The sequence below is a fragment of the Etheostoma spectabile genome, chromosome 17 (assembly GCF_008692095.1).
Source record: "Etheostoma spectabile isolate EspeVRDwgs_2016 chromosome 17, UIUC_Espe_1.0, whole genome shotgun sequence".
Classification (NCBI taxonomy): domain Eukaryota; kingdom Metazoa; phylum Chordata; class Actinopteri; order Perciformes; family Percidae; genus Etheostoma; species Etheostoma spectabile.
In genome coordinates, this window is record NC_045749.1 from 13,670,043 (window position 1) to 13,682,654 (window position 12,612).

General features: G+C 39.7%; 1 protein-coding gene across 4 annotated transcripts in view; it reads left to right on the forward strand.

Moving 5' to 3' along the window:
- The first annotated feature begins 1,619 nt into the window (after window positions 1-1,619).
- The window catches only part of wdfy4 (WDFY family member 4), a 43,254-nt gene continuing 32,261 nt past the window's right edge, over window positions 1,620-12,612 (forward strand). For 3 of the 4 annotated variants that reach the window (XM_032541611.1, XM_032541610.1, XM_032541609.1), the window contains exons 1-13: window positions 1,620-1,898; window positions 3,058-3,315; window positions 5,190-5,301; window positions 6,154-6,281; window positions 6,489-6,617; window positions 6,767-6,956; window positions 7,559-7,748; window positions 8,748-8,908; window positions 10,147-10,379; window positions 10,471-10,610; window positions 11,396-11,526; window positions 11,739-11,840; window positions 11,988-12,178. In XM_032541611.1, coding sequence (XP_032397502.1) covers window positions 1,878-1,898; window positions 3,058-3,315; window positions 5,190-5,301; window positions 6,154-6,281; window positions 6,489-6,617; window positions 6,767-6,956; window positions 7,559-7,748; window positions 8,748-8,908; window positions 10,147-10,379; window positions 10,471-10,610; window positions 11,396-11,526; window positions 11,739-11,840; window positions 11,988-12,178 — 1,986 coding nt within the window. In that variant the 5' untranslated portion in view covers window positions 1,620-1,877. The remainder of the gene's footprint in view (window positions 1,899-3,057; window positions 3,316-5,189; window positions 5,302-6,153; window positions 6,282-6,488; window positions 6,618-6,766; window positions 6,957-7,558; window positions 7,749-8,747; window positions 8,909-10,146; window positions 10,380-10,470; window positions 10,611-11,395; window positions 11,527-11,738; window positions 11,841-11,987; window positions 12,179-12,612) is intronic. The other variant, XM_032541608.1, reaches the window with a different exon arrangement.

Sequence of the window (12,612 nt, forward strand, 5' to 3'; positions counted from 1 at the left end):
TGGTAGGTTAATCACACCGGTAGGATTTTAAAATAGGGTGTGTTAATGTTTTTTAATTATTAGTTTTTTTTTATTTCGTTTCTATACTCCGCCACATTAGGTGGCGGTGTGCACCTTAAAGTTGATTTGCAATCCACCAATGAACACACAAAGAAGGTAATAATCAGTTAGTTTGCACTGTCACGCAGACTGTTAATATGATGGTTCTCTAATCGAACTTTTCTTTAACTGTGTATATGCATCGAACCCATACATCCATGTGTTGAACATGGAAATATTGGTAGCAAAAATCTGAAAAACACTATTTGCAGAGATTATACAATTTAGCTCAACAAAGAATGTAACTCATATGCAATACATGCAAGTATTATTAGCTAGGTCTATATTTTTTTCTCCAACGTTTATCTTGATATTGCAACGAGCGCTAGCCTAATGAATCCAGTTAGTGCGATCCGTTCAGCAGGGTTCAGAGACTGCATGCTCTGGCTGAAATGAGAGTGCTTTTTTGGCTGGGAGGGTTTGGTTTTGCACGTGCTGCAGCACGCAACATGTCAGTTTATAAAAGTTAGTTAACAGAGAATGTAAGAAACTAATAGCCAAAGCTCTGTTACAGCACTGAAGTGTAGGCTACGTTATCGGCTCGCATGGCAACATCTGGAGGCAACACTGCAGGCCTGCTGATTGAATAAAATGGATGTAAAATTGGGGTATGTACGCCCTAGAGCTCGTAGTGCAGTTGATGGTCATTTCTATGACTGATGGAGGTATCTAGGCTACTTTTAATAAGTGAAAACATAGGTTTATAGTAATATTTGTTTTATATTTGTAATGCAATGCAGAGTATTTTCTTCGTATATATCTTTACTTTTCATACTTGTTGAAGGTTTAATTAATCATTGGCTTCATGAGCATCATAGCATGCCCATACCAGCACAGTTAACCACAGATAACGACTATGACTGTATGATTGTCATTGGTTACACATAGTTTTCCTGCCTTAGTCTTTTCAGTAAACAAAAGGCTTACACGATTGTGCAGGTTTTCTATTTATTTTTGGGATAGTTTTTTTCTCTATTTGTCTGGTGTCTGTATGTCACTGAGACCCACAAGATGGCGCTGCCTAACTGAGATAGGGTAGCACTGCTTTGATTTTCCGTCACCGATATACACAGAAGTTTCACAATCCCAGTGCAGTCACATTCTATAGGCATTCAATCCAAGGCCCACTTTGGGAACCAAATGTAAAACAAATTAGAAAAAAATAAATATATTGTATTTCTTCTGAATTTATTAGTCTTTATTAACAAGATTTAACACTAACAACATCCGGTTGGATGTTTTCTGATGATGTTTAAGGTTTGTTTACCTTTCCTTAATGGAAATAAAACTAAACACAATTTGTTTCTATTTGTTCCTCCTGTAAGTCAAAGCTTTCAATCTCTCAAAATAAATCTATTATTACAAGTGGTGTTTGCTGGCTGCCTTGAATCATGGGATCCTGTGCTGTGATTCATATCAACCAGTCTTACACGACATGTCTATAAAAAGAAAAGGGACTCTTCTTGAGCTGTGGTGGGAGGGCCCCATCCAACCAGCTAAACAACACTTTTTCACTTCTGCTTCACTAAGGAAGTAAGAAGGCACATGACCTGGGCCAGCTGATTGGAGTTGCTCTGCTTGTTCAAAGTTCAGTCGGCTTGGTGCAGATTAGTAGGGACTGTAGTTTTACAGAAGGGTTTGCGCAGTAAAGGCTAGTCATGTGTTAGCAGGTCTATGCTTGTCTTTCCTTCTAACATGGGAACTGAGACAGACCACTCACTCAGTTGGATTAATGCAACACGGATAACAGTGTCCTCTTAGAGCTGGGAAAATCCCAGATGGCTCTCACACAAGTACAGGTAAGAGGACTTAACCATGAATCATTTTTCTTTCAAAATGCATATTCAAGTCCGCAGAAATGTCATTGTAACCATGATCATGTATTTTCCTTTGACATACTTGATTGTATGTAACTGTCAATTGGGCCATGTGTTGCTTTTTCATTTCACAAGTAAGCAATGCATTTGGATGCTTCTGCGTCTTCTTGCTATTGGTCTCTCCCACACACTCTGGACAAAGAACATTCTTACATGAGAAAACAAAGTATTAATGAATTTCTATGGAATATGAACTGTCTTTCCCTTTACCATCATAACTGATTTTACTGGAATTTGGCTTATTGGTTTAACAGCCTGCCACTACCAATCTCAGTCATTGTTCATTATAAGTGTGTGACTCTAAACAGAAAGTGTCCAAAATAATATAACTGCAATGAGGAAACAATGCTCTAGTCAACAGTAACATGTCTGCTTGAGAGGAGGACTTCTTTTTCACACTTACAGTAGTGTGACAGAGAAGTAAAGCCCTTATCATCAGCATCCTGTCTGAAGGAATTCAAATTCCATTGTAGAGTAGTTTTATTTCACATGAGCAATAACTGGCAATATTAGGGGCAACGCTGAGAACCATTGAAGACCCTAGGATTTGTAAGAACAATAGGTACTTACATGCGTGCGCCTCAAATTACAATAACTTGTAAGTGACAAGACTGATTAGGTATTCCAAACTACTGCACAATTACTGCAGATTAAATATTGCATGGTATAAAAGTAAAGAATATGAAAACATGGTTTTAATCATCTACTGTAAAAATGTGTCCATGCAGTGGTTAAATCTGAAGCTTTAAAAGCTTTTAATATTTCCTAGCATTATGTGCTTCCAATTACTAAAACTTGTGCATTAATTATACCACACGGACCCCTCATGGAGGTTGATAACCAGTTAATGAGAATGGCACATGACTGGCACATGACTGTCAGTGCTATCTGGTGATTTCTTAATGCAGACAGTGTGCTGTGTTGGGTAGGGGATGAGGGCTGAAGGTTTGCTTTGGGACAAATGTATTTGAGGAAGGGAGACAAATATGATTAAAAATACATTTAGGTTATTGTTGAAACTTAGGGTATCTAAGGATTTTAAATGAGGATTTCTTACTTTTGGCTCTCTTTTTCACCGCAGGACCAGACTGCTATAGGGGAAAGGATCAATAAGGAAACCGGAGAGCTGAGTGCTTCAGGGGAGTTATCCGTCTCTGTGGAGTTGAAGGCAGAGAAAGTGGAGGGCTCTTGTACAAACCCTCGTCTCCAACAAGTGCTCAGAGAACAACTACAGGAGCTGGGTATTCACAAATGCTCGAGCCTTGACCACAAAACTGACCATGGTCCTTTAGAGCAGAGAGAGGAACATCTAGTCAAAGTCCTGCCTCTCTACATACAGGTATGGCCCACCGGGACAACAATGTCCCATTGTTCTTTTAGAGTTATATTTTGCTATTCACCAACGTACAAGTATGGCCCACTGGGACAATCATGTCCCATTGTTCTTTTAGAGTTATATTTTGCTATTCATCAACCAACCAATTTAGTTGTTTTACTATCAACTGTGGAGTCATGAATCTACCATGGCAGGAGAATTTAAAGTGGAGCCACAGTTCAAAAGGAATTCCCAGCCTTGAAAAGGTTAAGTGGATGCCTCAGGACACTGATTTCCAAAACCGCTCCATACCGCATGAATGACAACATGAGGTGGCAACATAGACTGTATTATATTAATGGATAAAGCATCCGGTTCGGCAAAATGCTGCAAATGCGGAATGCCTTAAACCTGCATTCTGTCTGAATTTCAGCAGTGGACGACATGTGGGGTTGCAAAAGGAGGATGGGCTCTGTAGAAGTCTATGAGAAAGTGACCCACCTCTCACTGGATTTATTACCTCAGTAAACATTTTCATAATGAGTTTATGGTCTCAGTCGCAAGTTTTAAGTCTTCTGCAACACATACTGATGAAAGTGAAAGTGTGCAACGTAACGTAGAGTGTAAGGGCTCCTCCCTCTTGTATAAAATCGCCACATCCGCAACCAGTATGGCTGTGCCCGTAACGGCAAACTCAACGACTCATAGCAGATCTCCACAAACCAATGGGTGATGTCACACATGCTCTGTCTATTAAAGCAACACTATGTAACTTTTCCCGATCCCCCCCCCCCCTACAGGTTGGAAGTGGAATTGTCCCTTTATGTCTCATTGGAACTGCAGATTTGCTACTCGATCTGGCAAACTTGCATTTTGCGGATAAGCCTGTAGAGAGCCACCAAGATAATGCAGAATTGCTGTTCATCCTGTTACGAGTTGATGAACAACTGAAATAATTTTGGAAACATTATTTTAAGTCACAAAAAGTTCTCTAGTGTTGCTTTAAAGCAACACTATGTAACTTTTCCTGCATCGGCGCCGCCACGGGTTGTCTCATTGGAACTACAGCTCGCGCTAAACGTTACAAAGAGTGGCTTTAATATTATACAGTCTATGGGTGACAGTCAGATGTTTGGCCCTCAGCTGATCCCATCAATGTTTCTTTGAACGGAAGTACATGTGGTCTCTCAGTAAATCTGTACAGTTTACTGAACACTTTAAAGCCATAGCTTCAGACCTGGATTTGATTAATTGGAACAAGAGAAATTTCTCATTCTCCGTGCCTGAATTGCATCACTGTTATTAAGAAACCTCCTGACTTTTTTTACCCGACCACACACTCTGGGCTAATTCCATCACTGATCAGTGTGTGTGTAACACCATTGATCGGGCTCACAGCTGTACACGTAATCACGCTTTGGTGTTGTGCGTAGTTCTGTGTGTGTATGTGTGTTGGTATATACTGTTTGTAGAAGCCTCATGACCAGAGATTTGAGCAGAACATAGGGCCTCACTTAAGAACTGCAAACTCAGTGAAATGTGATATCTCTTATGAAACTGAAGATCATTTATTATGCACTGGCTTTTATTACTTATAGTTTAGTGCATTACCCAAAGCAGCTGGTATTCAACTATAGTGTGGTTACTTTGTTTTACTGCATCTTGTATCTTATAATGCACCAAATGTGGCAAAGTACAACCCAATGAGTTCAACATGTCATTTTGTGCAACTAATTTACACCAAAAATGTTTAAATGTATATCACAGATACATTTGAAGACAGTTTGAACCCAAACATAGGAATTTCATCTCATGTGTCATTTTGTCAGTATATCACAGGTGTTTTTTGCTCTCCACCAGTTTCTTTATATAATAGACTCTCTGATCTCTGATCCAAGGTCTGTGAGGATGGTGGCCAACTTGAAGGTTCGAACATAAAGGGGCTTGCAATTCTCGTTGCTAACACTACCATCCATAACATCTACACCAGATTGGCAGAAAAACCTGCAGGTGATAACAACTGTTCATATCATAGCAAATTCAACCGCTTTTTTTTTTTTTTTCCCTGGTGGAGGAACTTACTACCTCCTCTGGCTACTTCTGCATTTTCAGTGTGCTGCTGTTCTTTTCCTGTAGTTGTTTTCTCACATTGTAAATGTCACTCATGTCACATTATCATCGTCACATTGAAAATAGAACACCAAAGCAAAACATGTAATCTGTTCAAAAAATGTGGAAGCATGTAACATGTAGTTCCTTAGTTCCTTTTCTGGAGGTGTGGATGCTTTCTTTCTTATGACAATGATCTAGTGATGTTCTGTCTATGTCCCCCTGTCTTACTCCCTGTCCCTCTGTAGATGGTTGTTTATGTATTTTTCTGGAGGTTTGAAGGAGAATTTTTTTTGTTTTTAGATGCTTCTGTTTTTTGATGCTGGGTTCAAGTTTAATAAGGCAAAAGCATGTTGTATTTATTTAGTACTTGTAAGTGTGGCTTTTCTTTTCTAAGTCAAGGCCCAGCTGATCTTTTTAGGTGTCCCTGTCATTAAAATAATTTCACCGGAGCACTTCCGTAGCACAAAAACGGACACTTACCAAAATAGAAACAATGCAAATTTTCTCTCTGAAAACAGAAATGAAACTTTATTGGACAACGCCCACATTCTGTCTAGATGTGCATTTTTCTTTCTATTTGAACACTGGTACACTTTACTGAAATGTGGATTTGACTGATTTCTGAATATTGGGAAGTGAAGCGGCTACAGTGTAAACGGTTACTCCATTGTTGTCTTTGATTTTTTTCACTACACATTCTTTAGGCCCATTGTTCAGCACGTTTAGTCATGTTGAGTTTTTTGTTTTCAGAGGGGGCTCGTGGTGAGGTGGTGCGATTCTTCCAGAGGCAGGATACTAAGGACACGAACTGTGAGGGGAGATACAGTCAAGGATGGCTGCTGTTAAAATCTCTGCTGCTGCTGACAGCTGACAGCTCAGTGAGTGAAAATAAAGTTTTGAAGTGAGGTTTCCGTAATTTTAGTCAATGGACCTTGCCCAAAACCTTTTTACATTTGATTGGAGTCACTCATTCATGGGGAAATTACTCTTATTTATGTCAAGTTCCTTTACTGGTGTTGGACAACATTAAATATATTTGTTATGTTGATAATTTATATTAATTAATAATTTGTGTGTGTGTGTAGGATATATTGCCCTGTATAAACCCAGGGCTCCCTGCTGCGTTGGTGAAATGTCTGTACCTGCTAGTGTGCCTTCCAGCTAAAAAGGAGGACTTGGCCATTGAAGAGACCTTTCAAGAGCACCTAACGCAGGTCAGCTGACGCAATATTTTACGTTTTGTTTACTCTCTGTGTTTTTCTTCCTCATCATGCGAGCTACTTTCCTATCATCTATGCTGCTTCTATCCTTTTTCATTGGGTTTTGGTCTCACCCTAACGTTTTACCCACTGCTCTATTCCAGGTTCTCCTTCAGCTCTGTAGACAGCCAGCCAATGTTGAGAGACTTGTGGAAACTCAGGAACTGCAGTGTCTTATCATTGGCCTCACATCACTATGGGACCAGACCAGCGCAGCATGGAGACATCAGGCCTCCCGCATGCTCAGGGCAGTCTCGGCTGTAGCAACAAGCAACACTGTTCCGAGCTTGCAAGGTGAAGTAACTGACAACTATTTGTAGACGTAACATTTATGTTTATCTTATGGTCATTTAATAGTTTTGCTTCCTTGTTATAATATACTATACTGCATTAGATCCACTAAACACATTGTAGTTAATACATCAGAAAAAAAGCTGCACAGAAAGTGGCTAATTAGAGTTTATTTGTTCTGACAGATATGTTCATTCCAATAATAAGTTGATTATACAGAGACACATGACCAAGCATCCCACCAGAAAGACCTCACATGATGCCTCCTTTAGCACAGATAATTCACTTAGATGTTCTGCTACCCAGAAGTTTACTCCTATTTGTTTTGGACACCAAAAAGATATCAGCATTTTAAGTCTTTTTCTTTGCTATAGAATCATTATTCTATAGCAGTTGGTCAAATCTGGGTGAAGACAGGAGTTAAGGAATTCATTGGAACTGTATCACTGAAAAAGAGATGTGCACTTGAAGCAGTACTTGTTTGTGGTGATGTGTTTCTCAAATTGGAAACTTTGAGTGTGCAGGCACTATTCTTCTGATATACTCTATATATCGCAGAGTAATTGCTTATTCACTAACCAAGACCACTGTCTTTTCCTCATTAGTCAAGAACTGTGTGCGTATCTGCATCCAGAACCTTCTGCACATCAGTGCTGATGTCTCAGGGCCGCTGCTAGCTCAGGTAGCTGTGGCTGTGTTTAGCTTCATTAGAGACACCTATGCACTCAATCCAGCCCTCTTCGTGGAGTTTGACACCAACAACGGCTACAGGGCCCTTGAGAACATTCTGAAACGGTGAGCTAAAGGGACATGAACAGAAGATGAATGAAACAAATGAAATGAAATCAAAGAGTGTGCTTAGAGAGAACATACTCCTTAAAAGAAATGAAAAGGCATCAAAAGAATGCGTTATTTATGTTATTTTTGGTCTTGGTCAAGAGTAAATGGACATTCTTTGGAATTAAAATGTAAATCTCTTCAAAACCTTTATTTTTTAGTAAACTCTGTGTACACCAACGATGTTCTCAATGCTGAAGTTCATGTGTAAAGACCCTGGTGATACTTTGAGCAAAGTTTCATGTTGTGTCAAACCTTCTTTGTGTTTTAAAATGGTGATTTTGATGATATCATAGTAGTGGCCGTAGCCCTAGATTCAAAAGGCCATTTGACCGAAAAACAAAAATACAGTGAATCTTAAAAGCGGCCTTTCTGTCCTAATTATGCATTTAAACCAAAGTTTGACTCGGGTACATTTACAAAAAGACCCTAGGTAGCATTTTGGTGAGAGTTACACTTTAAGTGGAATTTCATGTTGTAAATATACAGCCCATTCAATGGGTGCAATTCTTCATATAAATGTTTGTTGTTAGCGTTAGGGCTGGGTACTGAATTCAACACTTTTTAGGAACCGACCGAATTGCCTCCTTAGGATCTAGTATCAACAAATACCTTGACATTTAGTACCAATACCTAAGGAGGGTGGAGATTGGCTGTCTGCATATTGTAGAGACAATCAGGACCAACTCTACATCACGCACATAAACAGGGCTCACTTAGTAGGAGCTGAAGAATAAATAACACAAATTGTGCTGTAAAGTGAAATTTCTTTTTGTTAAAATGGATTTTATGAAATTGGTATTGAAAAAATTATTGTTAGGGAACTGGTATTGGTACCGGTATCAAATCTTTTCAACGTTACCCAGCCTTACTTAAGAGTAAGTACAGAGAGATCTTTATTACTCTTTGCAATGCATTTAACTTAACCATTTTGTCTGGTCATTATACCATCACCAGCTGTGAGGAAGGTGTTCCTGTGGAACAGTTCCAGCCTGTGGAGGAGTTGCTGGCTCTTATTGCATCTTTCACCCTGTTGGGAAAAACTGAGCTGAAAGTGGCTCTTTGTGTCACCAATCCCCAACCTCCAGCCTTTAAGTTTGACCCGCCACTCACCAAAGGTAGGTCAAGTCCTTTTCACTTTGTAAGTTCTGCATTATTATTCTCTCTGGCCACCCCTCCCTAATTATCTTTACTAACAGCTGATTGTATTGTAAGGATAAACTCTGAACCATCCCTTCCAAATATACACTCCAAACCATCTAATTATCATCACATGCATGACTCAGCAAATATAGGCTTAGGAAGGGGGATGGGCCCCCCAAATGAACACATAGTTCATCCCTTCTTTGCACTTTTGCCCTCATATAACCCATCCAAACTGCTCCACTCCATTTTCTTGATTTCCCACACACCCTGGCTCTCCATTCCCCCACTGCTACCCCGCTGCAGTGCACAACACCCCTCAGGTTAACAGAAAGCTGAGGTGATTATGTCTGGGATGATGAAGTGGAGGCTTTCCGTCTAACTTTGTTAGGATGCTTCACATCCACTCATCACTGGCCTACAGCAACCAGCCATCTATCATAAATGCACACACACCTCCATCCAACACTCGTAAACAGAGTGTCCGTAATAAACACACACACACACACACACACACACACACACACACACACACATATAATTATACACACAGACACACACACTCAGCACCCATCCATCACATCAAGGAGAAGATCTCTTTCCAGCAGAGGCACCAGAGGGACTGTTTTGTCCTGATCTTATTTGGATTTGATGCAATTTTGATTAAGTATGAAAATGAATCCTATTACTAACCAGGTATATATTTATTTGCAGCAAACACAAGTGTGTTTTGGCTCCCAAATCTAAGACCTCCTTTAAACATTTTGACAATGCAGCGAACAAACTCTATCAAGGCAGATTATGCTACTTTTCTTTTGCATTCACAGATGTTGTGCTGTTTGTTTTTAATCTGTTTATGTATGTATGTATAACTTGGTTGGCTTATTGGATTCAGCATGTGTTTCTACGTTAAAGGCTGTTTGTAATTTATTGGTTTTCCTTTTAAAATTGACTGTCTGACCTTGACAGAGCGAAATCTGAAAAATTGAGCTGTAAATTCAAAATATATTTTGGCTAAATTGACCTCAAGCTGATATTGTTTTGCAGTACCATATTTAATAGACTAGTAGAAGAACATATTGTCTCCCAATTCATAACATTAGACAAACCAACACACAGACTATTATTCTATTCATTGACCCATTTTTAAGGGCTAAAACCTCCTTAGACAAGTGTACTGACACTTTCTCTCCTATTGTCCCTCTGTCTCCAGGTTTAGCAGTAAAAAACCTGCCTGCCTTCCACCTGCTGCAGGCCTCCCTTTTGCGTTCTCAGGATTCACTGCTATGCTGCCAGCTTCTTCGAACCCAGCAGACAATATGGGAGAGGGACCCTGCCAATTTTTTCCTCTTGGAGTGGACTGTCCAGTCGATGGCCCAGCTGGCTGCCTGTCTGTGGCGTAAACCAGCACCCGTACAAAAACTATTCTTTTCAATGCTAGAGATGGTATGACTTCTGATGTTGACAGCAAAGTCCTTTGCATGCTTTTTCATTGATATACCGTGCATTTGAGGTTTGATTACATTATTTCCTACAGGTGATATTTAAATTGAACTACATCCCCCATGAGACCTTGCGGGCACTGCTGGGTGTGCTGAAGCAGAGCTGGGCTGGGACACTGGCTGGAGGAATGGCGGGGATAGAGTTTGGAGTGGTGGCTCTCAAGTGTTTCCACAGGTGAGCGGTGCTACTGTAGATACTCTGAATTGTTCAGGACACTCCTACTTAAAATATTTTATCCTGAATGTATCTGATGCTACTCAGAATTTGTTGTTCTCCTCTCAATTGCCAACCTTATAAACCTTATAAGCCTTATTTTCTGGCTTTTCCCTTTACTTTATTTACTGTGTTATATATTTTTTGTGCAGGTTATGGGTTTATAAAGTGAAAAAATCCAAAGTCCATCCCAAAGGCACTTACCATCTCCAACAGAAAACACTGTTCACAAACTGCTCCAAACTGCTCTATTGTAGTCCAGCTATTACTTCCATGACAAACTTTGTAACACATGTTATAATGCTCACCTAGCTGCTAGCGTGGCACACCCTCATACTCTTCTTCTGACTAGCTAGTTGTCATTACCTAGCTACTGCGCATTTGTGACTCCCATCAAAAATGTAACAGAAGTGAGATGCCTCACTCTGTAGCTCAAACAGAGAGCTCATCACACAGGGTGAAAAGATGAGCTGCAGCAATGTGCAGTACAACAAATATATTATGTTTTTTGAAAATTAAACCATGTAAAGCTATTCTGGTACAACCTCTATTTACAATTATGAACCTGAAAATGATCATTATATGAGCATTTAATAAAAAAATAAATAAACAAAGATTTAACCTTTTTCAAATTGTACTGCACAAGCTTGGTTAGTTTTATCATTAAGACAGATAAACACAGAACAGGTAAGGAAGGATAAAGTTGCTGATTTTTTTCAAAGATCTATATCTCCTCTGCTCTGTAGAATGACAGTGCACAGCGGTATGCTAGCTGAGGTGCTGAGTGACTGGGGCCTGCTAGAGCTGCTGCTCAATGAGCTTCGTAGGAGAGCTAAAATCCTCAGGAAGGCTGGAGTTGTCTCTCCCCCTCAAATAAGTATGAACCAACATATTTGTTTCCTCAACGTAGGATGTACTACTAAGAGTAGACAGAGAGTGATTGTTTAACATAATAATACGTCATTACAGAGAATTTGAAATTTGAGTGAAGAATAAGTCATAATTCAGTAATTTTACTTTCAAAGTGAGTGACTTTAAAACTGAATTAATGTGGACAAATAATACATCTAAAGTTAATGTGCTCTTTAGACCCCCAGCAGCTGCCACATGTGGAGGAAAGTGAGAGACTGCTCACTACCTGTATGCTTCAAGTTGTGTCAACCCTTACTTTGCGTTCAATCAAAAACACAGGTATACACATTCACTTCTTCACATGTCCAATTTTTGATTAGATTCCCTACTCTTTTACCATCTGCAATTCATTCTTTCATTTATGTCAGGGCTTGAAACTGCTGTTGTCTATTTTTTGTGTGTATTTTCTTTGCATGTATATTCCAGTTTCAGTGCGAAACCTTGGTATGGTTCCCTACCTAAAGATCTTCTTGGATGAGGATCAGTATCGAAGTCCTACTCTGAGCATTTTGGAGCAGCTAGCTGAAATTAACCCAGAGGAGTTTATGAGTACCGCCATAGGAGCCCTCTGCTCCTCTACACAGCAGGAGCTTAGTTTGAAGCGGGACCTTTTGCAGGTACTTACATTTTAGATTCACCCCACAGTCACAGACAACAGCACACACACATCCAAAAACACTCAAGATATGTAGTGATCTCAGCTGATCTGTAAACATAGTCTCCACTTTACATCAAATCAAACACATTGTAATGCACTCAAAACATAATAAGCTAGTGAATTATTTTTTCTTAGCATGTGGGACCCTCATTACATTATAGACAAATGCAGATTGATTTGCTACAACACAACAGGTTTAGCTGTTAACTCTGGACCAATTTGATTAGGCCAGCAGCCTTGTGGTGTGGCACTCTCAAGATTACCACTTCTATCAGATCAGTGAATGGGACAGAGATCTGATTAAGCCTAACAAAGTTACACACCCACTGTATGTGTCCGTTTTTATAGATGGCAGTGAGAAGAGCTCTTACTTGCTGTGTGTGTGTGTGTGTG